Source organism: Carassius gibelio, chromosome B20 (genome assembly GCF_023724105.1).
Source record: "Carassius gibelio isolate Cgi1373 ecotype wild population from Czech Republic chromosome B20, carGib1.2-hapl.c, whole genome shotgun sequence".
NCBI lineage: Eukaryota > Metazoa > Chordata > Actinopteri > Cypriniformes > Cyprinidae > Carassius > Carassius gibelio.
Genome location: NC_068415.1, coordinates 21,019,421 through 21,041,381, shown reverse-complemented (window position 1 = coordinate 21,041,381; position 21,961 = coordinate 21,019,421). Strand labels below are relative to the sequence as shown.

Here is a 21,961-nt window from a genome sequence, read left to right as displayed (position 1 = left end):
AAAAAAAAAAAAAACGTTTGAGTTCTTATTGAAACTGAAGAGTTTGAATGCAGATGTGTAAATCTGAGTGCGTTTTTAAGATGTATGCGGTGAAGTCTTTTTCTCGGAAGAAAAACTTGAGATGCAGGGGACTTAAAGGGAAAGGCTCAATTTTATCTTACTAGAAAAACATTTTTTTTTATATAAATATCTCAAGTAATTCAAAGGTTTGGTCTTTGACATTTTTTTTGCGGTTTGAATTGTTTTTCTTTAAATGTTTTATTTAATGAATGATACAATATATTATAAAATAAAATAAAAAAACATAATAATAATAAGAAATAGAAAAATATGATAATATTATGAAATATTATTGAAATTTTTTTTTTTTCTATTTTTGTATATTTTGAAATGTATTAAAACTCCATTACTCCAGTCTTCATCATTGTCACATGATCTTTCTGAAATGATTATAATTTGCTGATTTGTGACTCAATAAACATTTATTATTACTATTAACTGTGCTTTATATCTTTTTGGAAACCATGACACGTTTTCTCTCTCTTTCTTCAGGATTATTTGATGAAAAGTGAGTTCAAAAGAACCAAACAATTCAAATGCCTTTACTGTTGTCGTCATATATATATATATATATATATATATATATATATATATATATATATATATATATATATATATAGTGTGTGTGCATGTTAAAACAGAAAATGTTAATTGCAACTAGGACCTAACCTATTTTTTATTAAATAATCTACACTAGAACAAAACAAATCTCAAAATAAACACTGAAATGGCTGAATTAAAAGCACAACAGACCCTAACTACAGTGTGTGAGGTTGTCAGATCCAAGAAAGAAAAGTGGAAATAAAGTTGTCAGGTGAAAAAACCTGGACCGACATGTGTCACTTTAATTCCAAGGCATCTGGCCGATGGTTGAGGTCCACTGTCCAGCACGACTGTCCGAATTGAGTTCCTTCTGATCTTAATAAAAGTGAAAATCCTTCAGCTTCCACAGCTGGGGCCCTCAGCAGCGTGCAATCCTCAATCTGACATTTTTGTTTCTTCTTCTTGGGGACACTTCACTTATATGACACACTTGCCATTGTACAATGAATTTAATGGGGGTTCTGATTGGTGGACATCATAGATGACATAATTTTAATGATACTTTGATGTTATTTCGACATTTTGTACATCCTTCAATCAGCAAAAGCTTAGTCTGTTTTCCTTCGTGAACATTAGAAGATCTGCTTTTGCTCATCATATAGAGAGCTGTTTAACGTTGATCAGCTTCCCGGGACTTGAAAGAGAGAATGCACAGAACTCCAAGCATGTGGAACAATCAGTGTTAAGAGCAAGATAGCTCTCCCGTTGGCCCCATTCTCAACTTTGACCCCTGACCTCTTGGCACACGCGCTGCTGTAAATAAAGCTGAAGAGAGGCCTCCCCACCTAATTTCCTTTGGTCTCAAATTTAAACACCGATCCTTCTGACTGTTCTGTAACCAGGGGATAAACATCTCCTCACGTGGACCAGGTTCTCACCACGAGCACTCAGGAAATCCAGAGAGAGGAGATATACACAATAGAAATTGTGTTTGACAAGTTAAATTCAGCGGGTCTGGACAAGTCCTTGGCTGTATAGTCAAAGCGAGATGTAAACTATTGCTGAAATGAGGAGGGGTGTACGGAATTGCTACTGCCATGACAAGCTGATTCGTAAAATCATTATTGCCATAATTCAGTTACAGCCTGTGATTTCATGGTTTAAGATGTTATTGCACCTAGTTGCACCAGTTGTGATTACATTTATGGCATGATGACACACCATTAGAGACCATCGCCTTTGCTTCAGTCGTAACATTCACTTCAGTTCTGTTTTTACAGCAGGACATGGTTCCAAATCAATGCTGAGGGAAACCAGCCAGAGAGGAAAACACCAGAAAATCACCACAAATCTGTTGTGGCAAAATAAAGAAAATAAAATATTATGTTCTAGTAAGTAAAATGACGAATAAGCCCATGAACAGTATTTTAAATAAACTATTTTTTGCATATAAAAAATATATAAGGCATATTTATTAATGTACTTAGGCTAGGCAATATTGAGTCCGTTTCGTAGGATCACTACGATACTTGTTCGATGTCTTTTTTTACCATTTTTTTTTTTATTATTTTTATTTTTTTACGCCGTTGTGTAAATAAATTGACTAATATTAGCTGGGTGTGGATTGTTGGCTTCATTTTATGTTGTATATATTGCTCGGTGTGGGAAGAATGACCCATATTTCATTAAGCTGTGCTCTTGTTTCCGGCAGCTTTCACAACGAATTTATCTCTGACCAAGATATACACACTCAGCATTTCAGTTATCTATATCAACACTGGCTGTGCTCGAGATAACAATGCAGCTTTAAACTTGTTTTTACATTCCAGATACCAAAGTTTTATTTTACAAAAACACATCCTACGCTTAACATCCTTACAAAACATTGCTTTATAAGTAGCTAAATACTCGCTATTTGTGATTTAAAACAGCAAGAACAATTCAATGTTTGGTTTAAAATAAATTTTTATGAGGTTTATGAGGTAAAACACATTTTATAATACCTTGTTTGCCAACAGAAATAGCCTTCCTGTACATATAAGATATGTTATGCCGTCCTGAACGAATTGTGCACTAAAACTAGCATTTTATTTTCGAACGTAACTAGCCTAGGCTATATCTGGATACGTTCAGCGGTCGACATAAAATAAAAAAAAGAAAATAAAAGAAGGAGAAACAAAACGGATTGGAAGGTCTTATTAAAATAATTCCATTATCGAAAGGAATGAGATGAAACGCAAGGGCATTGGGCGTCGCGTTATTGCAGGTATTGTTGTGCCGGTGGCTTCTCCTCCAGCAGCGTAATTCTCCTCATCAATACTGCAGTGAGATCGTTACGCCGCTGACATTGATAAATGACCACCAAACTACAGCATTTTCTCACCAGTACTGCAGGCTAGAGAAACACAAACTGGAGGTCGAAATAAGCAGAGAAACGTCTGCAGGAGCAGTCTTAGCTAAGATATCAAACAGCATGAGAAAACCCATTTGAAAATGTCACCGCCAAATTGCGTTTAAAAGATGCTGGAGATGAAGAAGCGCGCGGGGTTTGTGTTCCTGAAAAATTACACGCGGTACAGCCGCCTGATTTGGAAATATTGAATTAATGTGATTTATTTCTGCACACGTTGCCTCAAACATTTTACAAAAGAGCTCTACACAAATTTTAATATCTTCTAAGATGGTCTCAGGGAGTAGCTGCGGTTATGAAATGATTATTTTACACTTTCTTTTTCCTCTTTGAGGAGACTGTGTTTATGCAGTCGTAAAATTCTCAGTTTTTGTAGCCTATGGTGATTTGTTTTATAATTGCTTGATGCACACGTCTGATATTTACTCATGCAAAGTCATTTTTGAGATAACTGGGTTCGCGTTTCATTTTTTTGAACGGACAAATTATTTAATGATTATATAAATAGGCTACGTTGTAGCACAGTTGCATTTTATCTTCAAAATAAAAATTATCTATAGCCAAAATTGATTTGAACTGCATATGACGTCAGGGTTTCGATTCAGTGCATGAAATAACACTCAAAGCAAGCGATTTAACATTTTGAAAATGAAGCATTTATTACAAGAATTCGACTTTTGACTGTGTAGAAATACTATACTGCTTTAAAATACTCCTAAAAGGAAAATGGACAGAGCGGGAGGATCGATCAAGCTTATCAGTACATCAACAAACATATACTCGACTTTTTCCAGAGAGAAAAGCAAGAGTGAGAACGGACCAAAACGTACAACAATACCCCATCTCCATTTTTAAAGGATCTCGACTGAATGCCTATTTGACATTGATGTGTTTTACAAATAACATTTACATAACTATGTACAATGAACATCTCTAGTGGTTTCAAAACTCCTCCAGGCATATTTAGCCTTACAAAACCACTGTTGCTCTCCAAATCAACAAATAAACGCACAACTCATTTCCTTAGCGATGCTTTTCGAATGTGGGGAAGACTTTGTGGTTTGACATACTGGAATTTGTGTCAGATCTGTGCCATAATGATTTCCTTCAATCTTTGTAGAATCATAAATGCAAAGGTCTAAAAACTAGTCAATAACACAAACCCAAACATAGAATATTTCCCAAAATAAAAAATACATCATACGCTCACATATCAGTTCTTGAGGGCTTTTAGCATCTTTTACTTCATTCCACATTTAAATGCATTTAATATGAGCGTGTGCACTTGTGCACGAGGAGGTATGGGATATCTGCGTCTGGGGCGGCCACTCTGTGGTTGAGCAAAAGTGCACATATGGTGTGGTCCCCGTGATCTTGACGGTATAACAAGAATAAATAAATAATTTAAAAAGAAAAGATCTCCAATTGTCTTTTCAGAAGTCTCTCTTTTGGCACAAATGCTTCAAGTCTGTTTTTGTAATGTTGGTGCTCCTGCAGACAGTCCTTTGGCTGGAGATATGATGGCCAGATGATGAGGGGTCCGTGAGAGATTTGGGAGGTCGTGTGAAGACAGGAGGTGATCGGACAGGGGCGTGATCAGGTGAAGATGGATGTGACGTGACTCCTCATGCCTCTGGCCAGCACTGGGACTATTCCTGAGGCCACCATCAAAACCTAAAACCCAGAGTGAAAAATACAATATTAAGAGATTTTACATCTGCACTGTGAAAGCATAAAAAGGATTATTCTGGGTGTGTGCTGTATATATATATATATATATATATATATATATATATATATATATACATATATATATTCAGTAGTACACTGCAAAAAAGTAGTTCACGCAGAAACTGATAGGATATTTCAGAAATAATTCCAAATAAACAGCAACACTGAATTAAATTTGGAAAATTTGAGGTAGAAAAAAAAAAAAAAATTTGTTAAAAAAAAAAAAAAACTCCATTAAACTCCAATAAGATGTACATCTTAAAAAAAAGTGTATAGCCGCAAGATATAGACAGTACACGTTTATTTGATTTTAACGTGAACAAATTGCTAACAACCTTTTCAACATGTAACATCTTACACCCTAAAGCAACCCTTAAAATTGACTACTTAAAACAGCTTATATATATATATATATATATATATATATATATATATATACATACACACACACACACACACACACACACACACACATATATATATATATATCCACTTTCATGCAGTGGAGAGCTTCAGTGATGTTAAAAGATCTTTATGGAACCATTATATCAAATAAAGAACCTTAATTTTTAAGAGTGTAAATGCCTTACTGTATCCTCAATTTTTCCTTAATTTGTATTTATTTTCAAATAAGTTATTTGTGTGTGTGTGTGTGTGTGTGTGTGTGTATGATTATCAACCACAAATGCTGTCAATTAAACTTAACTTGCTCCCAATTCAAAATATACCTTTGAAAAAGCATACACCGGCCTCTAAAATCATAAATGTGTCTCTATCCGCTTTACGCAGGAAAACAGATCTTCATAATGATCCCAACGATCCACCAGCATATGGTGTTTAACCAGAGCGAATTACGGACGGGGAAACATTCCTCTAAATGATGCAATTACAGTAACGACTCGATGATAATTCAATCAAAAAAAGGTAGGATTAAATAGTCTGGAAATTATTTAGTCTGCATGTAAGCCAGAGCTCCTGGTATCTCTATGTGTCTGAGGCTTCGGTGGGGGGTGTTAACCTCCGCTCACCTCCCCGCTCCTCTCCCTTCATTAGCAGAGGCTGAGGTTGTTATTTGAGAGGAAAGGGCTGTGTTGGCACGATTGGAGAACTGGATGCGGTGCCTATTTACATATAAAGAGCTCTATTAATCAAGGTAAGTGTCATTATGGAGGGGCTCATTGGGCAGCACAGTGTGGGTATTAAATAAAATTCTCCATGCCAGGCCGCCCGCGGCGAGCGATACGTCTTGATTTGTGGACTGTCAGAGACAGGCAGCGAAGATGGAGCCGGGGAGGAAGGTGCGTGCGCGTGTGTGCATGAGGGGGGGGGGGGGGGGGGTGTCGTCAGAGAGCGAATTGCCACCATAATCAGATTTCACACGCCGAGTGAAAGGAGAAAGAGAGGGGATGTTCTAAATAGCAAAGCGTTTTCTTACGTTTATGGTTTGGGAAGCGGGGAGGTGTTTACATGTAGTGCCACTGTCCATCCATACCCATGTTCATACCCATTCCTCCCATGGGACCTGCGAGATGGAGATAGGAAATTAAGGAACAATAAAACACATGGAAATGCTTTCAGCATTTTTATAACAGCACTAAAAATGACTAACGTGCGATTATAATCAAAAAGTGCAACATACCGCCAGGCCGGAGACCCATGTGTTGTTGGCCGTCAAGCACAAAGCCGCCCATAGGCTGACCATCAGAGCTGTAAGCGCTTCCTTGACTTACTAAAACACACAAAAACACAACTTATATGTGATATATGCTCAAATTGTGTATAAAGTGATTGTAAAGACGGTATAAAATAAGCCATCACTTTACCTGCTCTATTAGACTGATCAATCATGGGCTGCACAATTCTTCTTCGAGCATTGATAAACCTGTCAAAGAGAAGACAGGGAACACATTTACTAAATCTATTTATATTACTGACCGCCCACAGTATATTTTACTCTTATTTAAACACTCTGGACTTTTACTACTGCAAGCTTTTTGCTATGATTTACTGCAAAATATCCCTTAATGCAGTGCGATTTCTCCTGGGCCGTTGGGTTAATGGACCTGTCAGGAGTCCACAAAAAAGCTAATGTACTCTTTTAGCGCCGGACCAAAGAAATAGTCTAATTTATAATGTAAACAAGCGGAGGTTTTGTTAATAAAGAGATTTTACCACCTTTTACAAATTGCGTGTGAGAAAGCTATATCTAGATTTCTAGTAGCAGATGATCAAAACTAATAGATTTATTTGATTTGTGGTGTGTTTTTCCTTTCCTCTGCGAGTCTAAAGATAACCTCTGTTTTTAAGGCTTGCTTTAATTGTGCTTCTTGCTGCAATATATTAGCGAATCAAGTAAAGGGGTCATTGCTCAATAAATATTCAATTGATATAGCATTGGCCTTGTAGCCTCAGGGTATGATTAGCCTAACTGCTTTTCAGACACTAATATGCTTCAGCAGCTCGTAACAGAGAGGTAGGAAATGCCCCTGACACGCACTGGGGGAAGGACTTACTCATAGACAATGATTCTTAGCCAAATGTTTGTGAGCGCCTTATTTTGTTGCAGTAAACACATAATAGCATGTTAAAATACATTGAAAACAAAGCTAAAAAGTAAAATAATACAAAAGTTGTCTGCTAACTGATAGTGTTGATTGTAGTAGTGCATGCTATCCAAAATGAATGTTAATATGGCAGTATATTTGATAAACTAAGAAAACAGAACTATCTAAATTGTATGGTGTAAATGCTACAGAATTATGCATTTCAAAAAGGAAAAGAAACTAAATGTAAAACTTAATTCTGAAAATAAACTAAAAATATACATAAATATATAATTAAAGCCAAATTCTTCTCATGTATTTAGGCAGAGATATTAAAGTTATCTGAGTATGCTATCAGAAATTAAAACGTTCTAAGTATATAAGTTATATAATTTAAAATGCATAAAGAATAAAAAAAAAATAGATACAAATGTCATGAAAGAGGGAAAGAAAATCTAGATTTGCAACTTAAAATGTAAATTTAACTAAACTTAAATTTAAAACTTAAAATTTTAAATTCTCGTTATTTATATTGGCAATAATAGTATATACCAATTGTCTTCTTAAGAATATTACATTTCAACCAAATATATAGAAAGAGTCCTCTGAATCTGCAATCCTCCATATCATACATTCACATTCTAAGAAAAATACATAAACTCAGTGCCACATTTGTGTAATTCAATAACATATTTTACAAACAATATGGTTACAAAATGAATAAACGTTAAGGAGAATTCTGGTGACCGAACAGCATTCCGGAATGCTCCGACATAACATTTGACAACTTTTCTAAAAGTCCCTCTGAGACCCTGGGCAAACCTCACCATTGCTCCTATTCTCACTTTTATTTGTCTCATTGGGGCTTTGAACAGCGTCTTATAATAGTGTGAGAAATCAGGATCACCGGACTTGAAATGGACGTGTTAGAGATCCCTAACCCCGACTTCTTAACTGAGAGGTCAAGCTGGCGAGTCAAAAGTCAAAGGTCAAAGGTTACTCACCAGTTATTCACTTGTAAGATGGTGAGGCCTGTATCTTGCGCTAGCTGCTTCTTCTGCTCTTCTGATGGGTAGGGGTGCTGCAAGACAGAGTCAACAAGAAAAATTATATTAATGTGTAAACACCTTCTGCAGTTAATAACACTGCTCTCCGATGATCCATAAAGGGATAATGAATGGAACATGCAAATGTCTTCATTTTTTACAGTTGTGTTTTTCTCCTCGCAGTCTTCATCAATAAAGCAAATCAAGATGACCTGACTTTTTCTTAACAACTAATCTGTTTAAATGACTAATGACCTCAAGTGTCAAGTCTACCCGCCCCATGCGAGACTGCGGGCAAAAACGTGGATCCCATATGACTCTTTCAGGAAATTACATCGTTATGTATGATAGACTTCCCAGATGCAGCCCCGAGTTTGAGCATTTCCCTGCGTCTTATTGGCTGAGCGCTCGTGGTTTTGTTTGACATTATTTGACATTACTTGACAAATGATCGAGTGGGTGTGAAAGAGAGACAATGGAGAGTTTTGTTTAGGGTTGAATAGGGCTTGGCCCTTGGTGGCCCCGTGGTGGCCCCTGGCCCCTGATCCTCTTGCTCTCACTGTGAGTGCAGAGGGAGGGCAGCAGATGGCAGGCAGGGGTGAATGTATAGACAGCACAGGGTCGTGGGTGTACACCAATTTTGGCACTGTCACGGCTTCACCTCCCGTGGTCAGTGGTGAGGGATGAGTCCTGTTACATGTCTCGTTCCCTCTCTCTCACACACTGACAGAGATTTCCCTGCTCGCCTCCTGGCTTGCTAGCTGTCATTGTGTTGATGAATGACTGTAAGCTCCGCCCCCTTTTCTACACAACCCAGTGACAGTCGACTGCGAGCTGTGCTCTGGGATCCATCTTTAAACTCTTATCACAAAGCTCTCAGCAGGTTGCACTGCGATTGTTCTCTAAAATTTAGCAAGAAACCCACATGCTCAAAAGACTGAAGCAAGCTCGCTTTTAAACAATCACTCATATTCACATGAGTTCCATTTATGTCTATTAAGATGCCCCCTCTTCGTCCCCATTTGCATGCCAAAGGAGATCTCTCTATCTCGTCCCGGTGCAACTAACAGTTATAACTGTAATGTTCCACTGAATCTTAATGTTCCACCTTTCTTTAAGATTGGCAGCATAGGGGGTCTTTATCGCGGACCTCTGAATAGGTCACAAAAGATGGAGGCTTAGACCATATGTAAGAGCCCCCCCATCTCAAACTTCGCACACTGGCTCAAAGTAGAACCCGACAAAACGTAATCCTGCAGCTTTTATTCAGCCCTGACCCCAAATGAATGCATGATCGCCTGGGTGTTGCAATGGGGGCCATTCAGAGGCCAAAGTCCCCTTTAAAACCTTTTCGTCAGAAGACACATCCTGCAATGGGAAACACTTTTGCTTCACAAATCACTCTGAAAAGGAGCTGGGAACAGAGAGAGGATAATTCAATTAGGCTCTCTTTTTTATCTCTAAACTCTAAAGGTGGGTAAAAGGGAAAGGATTACTATGTGTACAGGACCTGTGTAGCCCTTAGAAAGTGCTGGAATTCTGAAAGAGAATGGAAAACAGGAAGACGCAAGAGAATGGTGGGAATTTGAGGATGTGGACCGGTGAAAATGTGTCGAAATTCGAAGAGGTTGAGAATGCCACAAATCAACCCAAAATCTGGAAGTTTTGGGGAAACGTACTCAACCCCTGGGCAAATAGGGCGCTTGGTTTTGACAAGCGAAATAGATGGGAGGGCCGAGAGACAGATAATAACACACCCTGCTAGTTTTAATGCAGTTTGGATGCAGGTCGCTGAGCTGAAAACAGTGGAATTGAGCTAATTCGCCAAGAGACGCGGTTGGACTCTCTGCCTTGTTTTCCAAAGGCTTCCAACTTCCGACCGGAAGATCTGAGAGCGTCTTACCGTGAGATGCTGGAAGAGCCACGCCCGCATGATGTTGGTCGCCACTTTGGGGAAGATTCCTCTCTTCTTCTGCCGTTTCTTGTCTTGGTCGTCTTCGTCCCCTGTTCCCGGAGATGCCAAGCTGTTATCCAAACCATCTCCTGATAAACAACAGCGTGGAAGCAGGGCGAGAGAGAAAAAGCAAAAGAAGAAAGTCACTTTAATGAGATAAAACATCACCTTCAGTTGTTTATTCAGACCGATCACCAGTGCCTCTCACAAACACGATGTGAAAGAGCCACGCAGGGGGGCCTGTTTTGATTAGCAACAGTAACACAAGGACCGCGGCGAGCAGGAGTATCCATGCAGTGAGAGAGAACGCTAATCAACAGAGCGAGATCTCTCCCGCTCTCTCTCTCGCTGTCTCAATGTCAGAGATCTCGAGGAAAGCTCTGCACCAACCCCAGTGCTATTAATTCAATGTGAGCTCTGTCTTTGACATGGGGTAATGAATGTCCAAGCTCTATGCTTGAATGGGGAATGGAGACCTGGCACTGCAAAGAGAATATCTGATCTGAATTAGCGCTCAAAATAAAGTCGAAAAAACTTGGGAAAAACATAAATAAAGCAAAGCCTGTTAGTGGTTGTTGAGAAAACCGTTAGAAATTGGTATACAGCGCAGGGACAGAATGATGTTAAAGCGCTAATTTACCACTTACAGTAGCCTCACTGCACTAAGTTTAGTTAGTGGCCACGTACAAACACTGCAGATAGATACAGTCGTCATTTCCTCAAAACACCTGTTCTAAACATACACCGAATATGATTGAAAGCATATGTCTGTTATTTAATGAAGCTCATGCGATCTCTGGGAATCCAACATTTGACCGCAATGTTGTTAGTACTATATATAATTTTGCAATTGTTTGTGTGTGTGTGTGTGTGTGTGTGTGTGTGTGTCTATATATATATCATTCTCAAATTAACAATATTATACTTATATTATATATTTAGCTTTATGTAGGTGTAAAATGTTAACAATATTTAATTGAAAATAATTAGGTATATATATAGTATATATATATATATATATATATATATATATATATATATATATATATATATATATATATATATATATATATATATATCACCTATTAAAAATAAATAAATAAATAAATGCATACAGACTGGCTTAAATAAAATGTTATATATATATATATATATATATATATATATATATATATATATATATATATATATATATATATATATATATAAAAGATTTTAGGAAAAATGAAATGCATAAAATTGCTTTTAACTACTTTTAACTATTTTTATTTATTTTACATTGTCAAATGTGAGAAGTCAAAGTGTTCATAAAAAATACTAGTCTCTAACTTGTAAATGAGAGTTTGATAGTACGTGATTTATGTTTTATTTTATTTTCTTACTATTCGAAAATGCGTAATTACGGTAATTCCGACATGACGTGAATAAGGCATTTACTGTAAGATCAATTGATGCTTAACAAACAATGCATTTTGAACTGTGAGCTCTCTGATAACATCAAGCCTGCTTTCATTCCATTACCATCCAATCTAGTTTAAGATCAGAGCCAGGCAGGAGGCCGCTTTTAAACTAAGGTTTCCGTCTTGTCCTCCTCCCCACCCTCCTATCTCTTTCTTTCTTTCTATCTCTCTCTCCCGCTTCCATTAACTGTGCATCAGGCAAGATGATTTACTTTTAACAGTCATGCTTATTTTTCTTGCCCTGAGGGTAGAGATGCCTTGAAAGCCTGCCCGGAGGGTGTGTGAATAATGTATCTGAGGGACTCCTCCCCGGAGGCGGGACAGGAACCCTACTTTTCTTAAGATTGGCCCTGCTGTGTCTCCTTGTTTTTGGGGATGCATCAATCAAAGGCGACTGTATGCGCCATATTCATGCATTAATATTTCAGTTAATGAATAATGACATTTGAATATAAGAAGGGGGGTGGTAGATGGACTTCAGGCTGGCTGACTGATGCCATAATCAAAATGCAAGTCAAGGGCAGGGCAGTGGTCTCTCACTGTCTGTCTCTACACAACACAGACTGCTGTTTCTGCTCATTGTGCTTTCAGGAGTTTGCATGTTGACCACAGACTTCACTGCCTGAGACAAAAAGGGTTTATTTAAAAAATCTGAACAATGAAATGGAATTTACAGAAAATAAGTTTTCAGTTTGTTTATAAAAATCAAATAGCAAGAAATTTTAGCAACTCTTGACAAGATTTAGTAATATACTTAATAATATTTTATATTTTGGAAGAATTGAAAAGGGAAGAAAATTAAATATGAAAAAATTGATATTCTAATAAATGAGAAAAATAGATGTTTTAAGTGTGTCAATAAAATTCAAATATCAAAAGAAAAAAATATGACTATAAAATGGAACAATAATGAGTGAATATGTAAGGTGATTTTTTCCTTCAAATTAAAAAAAATAAAAACTTAAAAAGTAACACATTAAAGAAAAGTAAAAACTGAAAATGAAACTGTATAAAAAAGGAAATAAGAAAAAAAAAGTTTTCAGTGTATTTAAAAATATAAAATATAAAATATGTGCTAAATAATGACAAAAAAGAACAAAAACTATAGTATAAACTGTAAAGTATAAAAACTGATGACTTCTAGGTAAGAAAAAGTGAAAGGTGAAATTATAGTGAGAAAAGAAAAAAAAGAAAGGAAAAGAAAAGAGGAAAATGATAGATAAAGAGAGCTGGGTGAGATCCTTACATCTAAGGAAGACTCAACACCCCCCCCCCCCCCCCCTCCTCGAGCCTCTCTCCTCCTGTTCCAGAAAACGAAGGCCGCAGGGCTGATCCAACCCGACGCTAATCGCTTCTGACTGTTCCCTGGCAACTTGGCCCATGCAGCCTGTGTGACTGCACTCTCTTTAAAGGCTGCTGCTCTCTGCAGCTCCCTGAGCCCTACCTCACTCCCCGAACCTGGAGTCTGCACACGCAGCGCAGAGGGGGGCCAGAGCAGCCTGGAGGAAGGCTGGAGTTAGCCCTCAGGCTGTTTAGGGAAAGACAGCACCCTAAGACATGGAGAAGAAGAGGCTTCTAGCTCCCTTTTTTTTTCACTTTCCCTCATACGTATAAAGCGAAACTTCTGATTGGTTTCTGCGGAGACATGCATATAAAACAAAGCACATTTTTTGACCGGTTTCCCACATCCTTCAAGCCGACCCTGACGGCATCCGTGTCACATCACGGTACCTTCAGCGTCCGAGAGATGACAAGGTCCAAAGCTAAAACGCTGGTAATTAGATGAACGGGAGATAGATGAATGTCCCGGAGACAAAGGGGCCCGGCGCAAACTAGCCGGGTCTGATGACTGCCACCCAGCACGCATCACAGAATAAATCCTGTTTGCTTGCTTAATGAGCTCGCCATGACCTCAATCTATCACGAACTATACTTCTCCAAAGGGGCCATAATTTTGACTACTGGACGCAACAGACTGGATAATTACTGGACGAACGCAGATGATTTTGTTCTCGCTAATCGTTTCGCTTAAAGCATATTGATTAGATGCTCTTATCCTCTTGTCCCCCGTGGCCATGATATGATCTGGAGGACCATGGGATTGGACCACAGTTGGGTGGTATCGACGGCTAAAACGCAGAGGCATCGGCTCTTGACACTTGTTGTTGGTCCACTATACATCATGCTGGGATTTAACCTCCACTGGAGGTTCAGATATAGATGTAAACATCCTGTCTCAGCCTGTGTCTTTCAGCAGCCTTCGAGCTGAACACTGGCCTGGAATGTCCTGCAGCTTCCCTTTGTTCCCTTTCGGCCTTTGTGATGGACATTCCTAGGCTCTGCACTCCCACCAACACGCACATGTTTAGGATAGCTGTGGAAAACCCCCCCAACGACCATCCCGAACCCACCCTGAGGTGAGTCAGCAGATCTTAAAAACCTTCGGGAGCACCTCTCTTTCCTTCTTAACCTAGCATGAAGGTTTCTCAACAAGAGCAACTTCTACTGATGTGCAGGCAACAAAGGGACCCCCCTACAAGAGACAGGTGCTTTGAAGAGCCCCGGTAATCCCTTGGACTCGGGTTTGGGTGACTGACGTAACACCCCCCGTTCACTTGTAATGGAAAAGGTGTTTGCTTTACCAATCTCTTGAATGATAAAGGGAGGAACAGCGATCCAAAGTGGCTCCTGGAGGAGCAGCAGGTAGATGTCCCTGATCCTAACCCAAGCTCTGCCTCTGATCACCCCAGATATCAACCCTCTATTGTGACCGGTATTTGAAGTGCTCTGTCCTTCAAGCCGGCAGGGGTCATTCCTCTTCCCCTTCTTCAATGCACGCTCTTTGAGGTCAAAAGGCCGTGGGCCTTGGATGTCCTCCCACTGTTGTTTAAAAAAAGCCTGGTGTGGGGAAAATGCCGCCACCCTGATGCTTTTCTCTCTTTCATAGCGAGTGGCACTGCAGAAACACTACTGGCATTGCTGCTATGCCAAACATTTTAAAGATGTCTTTCACGCTAAGGCTGAATTGTTAAATAATTACAATCTGGCTGCTGGTCTTCGGATCTGGTTTCTCTTGTCTTGCAGAACATCCTGCTTTGTGCTGCATAATGGTCAGGCTATGGATGTCTCATGGTTAAAAGGAGGCGAGAAACCCTGAAGGCTGTTTTAACTGAAGCAATTATACAAAAACTGGTCGTTAAAAAAATTAAAGTAATTAAATAAAAATTCCCCAAGAAGGTAAACAGTGTTGAAGGACAATAAATATGGAGTGGCAGGTTGCAATATAAATTAAGAAGAAGAAAAAAAACGTGACATGCAAATGGAAGATCTGGTAAATTAAATTAGACCATTAACCTTTCAAGAACATTAAACACCTATTGTGTCCACAGGAAAATCGTAAAACCGGCTCAGTGAACCAACGCAATGATGACACGAACAATGACACATGACTTTGATTAGTAAACACTGTTTACACCCATAGGCATTCAAAAATATGAATTTAAAACACTGAACCCTGCAAATTACTACATAGAATATGTGCAATATGAGCTGCAAGTGTATAAGAGCTGTTTAACACATTTTTTATATAAATTCAGTTATATTTAATAAGATTTAGACTTGAAAAAATCAACATAGATGTCAACATTTTTAGGTTAGCATTTTTGCAGTATGTTATGTATGAACATTAAGTTAAGATGACAATGTTAGTCTTTTCAACAAATCATATCATGCTTCAGGTTGATTCAGATAGGATATTCTTATGTAGAAACACAATTTAAGACAAAATACTACTTGATGCCTGGATTACAAATTAAGATGACAGCATAAAGCGTTTTCAACAATGCATGTTATGATGTAATAGCAAAATTGACAGGCTTTCCTACCTAGTTCACTGCAGTTGTCTCCGCTCTGAGAGGCATGTCCCCCGCTGGAGGGTCCTGGGGTGCCGACTGAGGGAGTAGAGTGAGCGTCGTCCATGTCTCTCCAGGATGCTGGATTCTGAGGTTCAGATACACGAACATCCAGAGATTAGTAATGTTAACACATACACATGCTATTTTTAAAACAGCACGTTTTTTTAACAGCTAGTTACCATGTCTGTGCTGAAAAATTAGTCTGATCAAATAACAGACAGCATAAACGCCCGATCTAGACAAACTAGGAACACTTTTCCTAACACAAGACCTATGAACCCTCAACCAGGGTAACTGCTTCTCCTGATGTCCGACCGTAAATGCTCACAAGAAACCAATGGTGTCCCCTTTTTAACCAGAACAGGGTAGAAAGCACTTAGACAGGCTCAACATGATGGCAAACAGCAGCCGTTCCTCTTCAGGCCCTCAGCGTCAGCTGTTTGCCTGATGGTGATCAGCTAAAGAGCTCTAAGAAAGGCCAGAATAAGCTCCTACAACAATAAAGCTGTGTGAATAAGACCCTTCACTGTTTTCTCATTAGGGCACACAAAAGCAGTCTGTGTGTTTAGGTGTGTGCGTGTGCTGTTAATAATGTTTCAGAAGGCCACTGTCTCCCTTCATCACCTAATTCAAATTGTTTTGTGTCACACTGCACACTTGTAAATCGATAAGGCATTACAGGAGCATCAATAAAAGATTACAGTTATCGTCAAGTGTGCAAAGGTACATATTCATCAAATAAACTTCTGCTGACCAAGTGAAGGTATGACCGTTAGACCTCAGCATCCGCGGTTCAGATCTATTTACAGGAATGGTGCGGATGGGGAAAGTCGTCTAATGTTTTACAAGATGGAAAATAGAAGGACTGTAATGCAAGAACTATTACGGGAGTTTAACGTCAGTTTAAATCATCTCAACGGCGGTTTTAATCGCTGTTTTAAATGTGGAGAAAACCTCTCTCTTCCCATTTTGACCTGGAACAGAACTAGGCAGAATATAAAGTTCTGTTCTTTTTAATTCTGTGGTTTTGTTCCTGTGACAGGGGATGGTGCGTTGATAATAGGAAGCCCAACTGTAAAGAACACACTGTTGGTCTCTGAGTGAAAAAAAAAGACTCCCCTCCTGCTTGACAATAACAATCCAATCAGTTCAAAGACAATAGCGCATTCACGTGCAAATGTAACGTTGATCATTAGGGCTAACAGAGGGCTGGACAGTGGGGGGAAAACTCTGACCCTTAGCAACACCTGCACCCAACACGACGGGCTTCATCAACATGATCATCATCATCATCATATCTCTTCTAAAATAAGATATGTCCTGGGGCACTGTCTTAATGATTCATATCAGTGCAAAGAGAAATGGGTTTAGATAATGCTGTTTAAATAAATTAGCATATGCAACTAAGTAATTACTCCTCTTTCTTTCCAACTCTTTCTTTATTTCTAAAATATATTGTGGAGATGAATAACTAAGGAAGCTAAAAAGACAAAAATGCAAATGCATGGCTACAAATCTTAAGGTTAAAATATAAGTAGGTACAATACAAAATGAATGGCATTTGCACTTGCAGTCCCATAAAATGGCTGTATTGCAAATGCAAACAGCTCCACTATTTAATTGGCCTGTTTTATGATCTCAAAGAAAGCCAATTAAAACTCACGTGATCTGCCAGATTTGTCGAGGATCCCGAGAGGTCGTCGAAGTCGGACTTGCATCCATCCCGATCATCAATTACCAGGTCAATGGGCATTTTGCCCTTCAAACAGCTAATATACCGATGGCAGAAGTTGTCGCAAAGCTCGTGCACCTGATTCAAAACCGAGAAAAAATAAAATAAAAAAACAATTAAAAAAAAAAAAATCAGTTTTTAAATGTGTTATTCGAACAATATAGGCTAAAATTATAATAATGCAAAACTATAATAATATTTATAATAATAATAATAATAATGTACATACCTTTTCGAGTTCTAAAAGATGGAATCGTAATACTTGTATTGACTGTATCATCTAAGGAAAGAGTAAAATAATGCATGACATATTTGAATAAAAATAGAAACACTAACAACAACCAAAAATAATTAACCAATAATAGTAACAATAATGATTATAATGATAATGGGTTAATAATAATAATATTATGCTAATAAAAAAAAACCTTCAAACATCAAAACTTAAAACATCGTTGGTTATTCTACACGCGCGAGAAATCAGACTCGAATCAAAAGCTTGGCACGTCTGATATTGTGCTGGCTTTGTAATGTTATGACAATAGCAGAAGTGTAAATAGGTTCCTCTAGAGACGACGCTTTGAGGGAGCCCTGGGCGAAGACCCCCGCGCCCTCTGATAACACGCGGCCTCATAAATCACTAAAGCTTCCTTTCTTTCCCTCAAAGAATCCGCACATGGAGATTTGAAGCGACTTTACCTGGAACAAAATCTGCGCCAAACAGCATCTCACACTTACCAAATTGTCCAACTCTGGATTAGAAGAAAATAACGGCTTCTCTGCCCGAATCTGTAAAAATGTCACACGTTATATATATATATTTTTTAACAAATAACCTATAACGCAAATAACAGTTTTAGATTTCCGACCAATATTTAACTTAATCGGGATGACCAAACATTTAATTAAACCGTTAAACGCTATTTCTTTTTCAATCAACAAGTTACCTGTTTGGCAAACACAGCGATGTCCTCGTTAAAGGAATCGGATGAGCACACATCTCCTCCAGCGACTCCAGGCTCTCTCGGTGTGCATGTGGCCAGCTCGCACTTCTCAAACACCAGCGCCAGAAGCGGGAATAACGGGTGCCTTCGAGATTCAACAGAAACATCTGCATAAACTTACACATCAAAACACTTTATCAATAACCGAGCAATCATTCTGACGACAGTAATGGAGTTTTATTGCTACTTCCATAGCTTTGACGACCACATAGTTGCACTCGGTTAGATAGCGATATAAAGGCGCTCTATAATTTTTTATAATAAAAAGTAAACAGTATTTTAAACTTTTTTTTTTTTTTAAAGGCCGCGCATTATTTACATGTCACAGGTGTTCTTTAAGATCGTATATGCAAAGATTAAATTTACTGACTGTAATAAAGTACAAATAATTGCAATTGTTAAATGCGGTGCAATAATGCAGCAGCCATTTGAACAATTAAAGATTGTGTTACGCATGGCTGCAATAAAGTAGCTACCCATAAATTTGGTCCTTGTCTCGTTTAAGAGCATCGTTGACAGCCGAGCCCATGCTGCTGGGCATGATGCTGTGCGGTGCGTGGGCCCCGTAGTGCTGGTTGGCATGAGGCGGTGGCCCGTGGTTCAAATGATGAACTTGCGGCAAAGGCCGAGGCGCGTGCGGATCCCCGTACATGGACGCCGGGACCCCAACTCCATCCATACCGCCACCATAGTGGGCAAGGTCTTCGTACTGCATCAGACAGAAACGGCATCATTGGCAATTCAATAAACACACATACGTTTAGGCTACTTAATTCATCTTTATACAAATATTAAAAACAGACCGCGAGCAAACTTTACGACTCAAGTTGTTTACGCGGTGGATTTGTAAGAGAACGTACCCGTTGAGCCATCAGCATATGAAGCTTCTGATGATGTTAAGTGCAAATTGTGGTCTTATCCAACGAGGAAGCAATTTGGATGATTTAATTCCTTTTGTGCATCCGGTTTAAGAGGACTGAGCTGTCGGTAATCCGTTGAGATGATAGAGCCTGTCCTGTTTGGAGTTTCTGATCGCTTCCTTTTCAGCCACTTTCAGTTTTTGACCAATTCGACCGAACTGCCAAACTCAATTTGACGGATAGACTCTATTTGAATATAGGTTACAAATATTTGCTTTCACTTGAAGCTTCTGACTAACTAATACAATTTACCCGTCACAGACTTCCTGTAGTCACAAGAACCTTTCCAAATTCTGGGATGTTCGTGTCTGGCAGGGCAAACACTGCGAGGAAAAACTATCCGGATCTCATGGTCCCTCTTCGCGACCCACGCTTTGCCTCGACTGGGATTGTGTTGGTGATTTGGAGCAGGTTCCTCTTGAAGAGACTGAACCCCTGATGACTGAGCCTGGGAAGCGTGGTGGGTGTTACCAGCTCGACACCTCTACATAAAGCAAGAGAAAGAAGAGCGCAATGACCACGAGCTGCCAGCGAGTGCTCACATTGGATACGCGCACAGATGACGCACCACCATCCTCTGCGTTTTGTTACTAGGGGTGGGGTGTCTTTATTTTTAAAAGTGCTAAAATCAGATCAGTGCACTGGGAATGGACCTTATTTCAACAAATTGCTGAGCATCACAGCATTTGAGCCTTTGAAAATATATTTACCACAGACTATAAATTTTGACTGTCTCGTTTTTTAACTGTCCTTCAGTACTTGCGCGTCATAAATAAGTTATTACCTTTATACAGTTAAATAAATAACTACGTTTTTTCATTTTAGTTTTTGTTTTAACTTTTGTAAGTATATCTGTAAATATGACTTAAAAATATAATTAACAGATTAGATGTCTTTTTCTTATTTAGTAATGCAATAAACTGTCTGAACATGAGTTCAGTTTCATGTAAGGGTATAGCTTCACGTTGTTTTTTATATAATTTTTTTTAAAGGAAACAATTGTTAATGTGTGGAACAAAAATGAATTTTAAACGGGAAACTATATAAAACCCATGCAGTTATACATCTTCCAATTATTGCAAGCGCTTTTGCGCATAAATGACACTGAGGGAATTCTGCACGACTGTCTCATCATCATATTTAAACGCCTATAAAAGAAACGAGATCGACCGGGATGAAAACACAAGCTGAAGCATTTAATTTGCTTCGCATTTGGCAATTGAAATTGACTTTGAATAGTAATTTTTATCATGTTGTTTTTAAGTTATTATTTATGGTTTAAAACAAATCGCCTCATAGGCTATTAACAAAATAAAGAAAAAATAGAAAATTAGCACATATTTTAGAAATTCTATTTATTTTATTTTAAATTTATATTTAATATTTAATTTATTTTTAAAATATTAACTACAAATGTTACTTTTGGTCAAATATTAAATAACATTTCCCGGCTGTAGGCTACACCCTTAGTTTTTTACTTGTGTGATATTTGTTAAATGTAATATTTTATTTTACTTTCATTTGTTATATTAGTCCCAGTTTTTTCGTTTAATAATAGGCTAATAATACAATAATAATAATAAAATAATAATAAAAGGAATGCTGGCATTTGGGCATTTAATAAATAAATCTCTCGAAAGCTATTATGGCAAGGATGCGCGGAAAAATACTATTGAATGGTTTGTATTGTTTATGTAAGATGCATTTCTTCAAAACACACGCCGAGAATAGCCTAACAAATAAATTCCCACATACACTTTTGCAGTGCGGCATCATAATAAATTAATTTCATATAGATAAACGGAATGGTGGTAATTGCGTCATTTTTAAAATCAATATCAGTCATGAAAAAAGACATATTAACAATTTAAGAAATAAACAGCTTTTGCAACTAAAAAAAGTAGTTATTTAAATATTGTTTTTTTAAGTTTAATGAATATATTTTAATTTTAACTTTTAAAAAAAGAAAATCCTCAATTTGTTATGAACATTTTCAACACGTTTTTTAAACTACCTTTAAATGTCAGTGTTCGTCGCCTATGTTGGTGTGATGATAATCCGCTTTAATTTCAAAAGTATTGACCTTTGCTTGACCCGTCAGGATGTGTGCTCGAGCCGCACGATACTTTTCTTCTAGTTCTTCAGATCCAGCGAGAGTCCTGCAAACCTGCCGCTGGGCTCCAGTTTCACGTGTGCTGTGCTTTCCAGCGCAACAATCATTTTCAAAGTCACTTTACCTTCTATCCCCACCTAGCGGTGCATCTGTCTTTGAAAACCACCGTGCAAAGAAGCACGAGGAGAACGAGTTCGCGTTTGAATTCTCACACTGGAGCCTCATTGTCGATGGAAAACCGAACATATTTAACAAAAAAGCAATAGGCGATATTAAAGTTGATCATCACACACGCATTTTGCATCGACAAGAAAGTGCAAAACGCGATCACAAAATAAATATCAACCACATAAAAAAAGCAAAATAAACAACTTAAATGTTCCAAGGCAAAGGATGAGAGAGCATTGCAAGATGAGGTCGTTTATTTACTTTTCAGGAGAGATGGGAAAGTTCCTTGCTTTCATCAGTCTGTACATAATCTCGCGCGCCCCTCTTTGAAAAGCAGCGCGCGTGAATTATTAAAGGCATACA

The 21,961-nt window shown here is 38.2% G+C and overlaps 1 protein-coding gene across 1 annotated transcript; it reads right to left on the bottom strand.

Annotated features, from left to right (window-relative positions):
- Positions 1-3,646: 3,646 nt before the first annotated feature.
- On the bottom strand, positions 3,647-21,495 carry meis2b (Meis homeobox 2b). The gene is made up of 14 exons (XM_052586425.1): positions 21,401-21,495; positions 19,258-19,801; positions 18,874-19,106; positions 18,341-18,482; positions 18,132-18,182; positions 17,623-17,673; positions 17,325-17,471; positions 15,632-15,746; positions 10,237-10,376; positions 8,292-8,368; positions 6,568-6,626; positions 6,384-6,473; positions 6,180-6,266; positions 3,647-4,687 (listed from the first exon to the last, which is right to left on the bottom strand). The coding sequence occupies exons 2-13, from the start codon at positions 19,273-19,275 to the stop codon at positions 6,208-6,210; spliced, it is 1,182 nt and encodes a 393-aa protein (XP_052442385.1). The 5' UTR covers positions 19,276-19,801; positions 21,401-21,495; the 3' UTR covers positions 3,647-4,687; positions 6,180-6,207.
- Between the last annotated feature and the right edge of the window lie 466 nt (positions 21,496-21,961).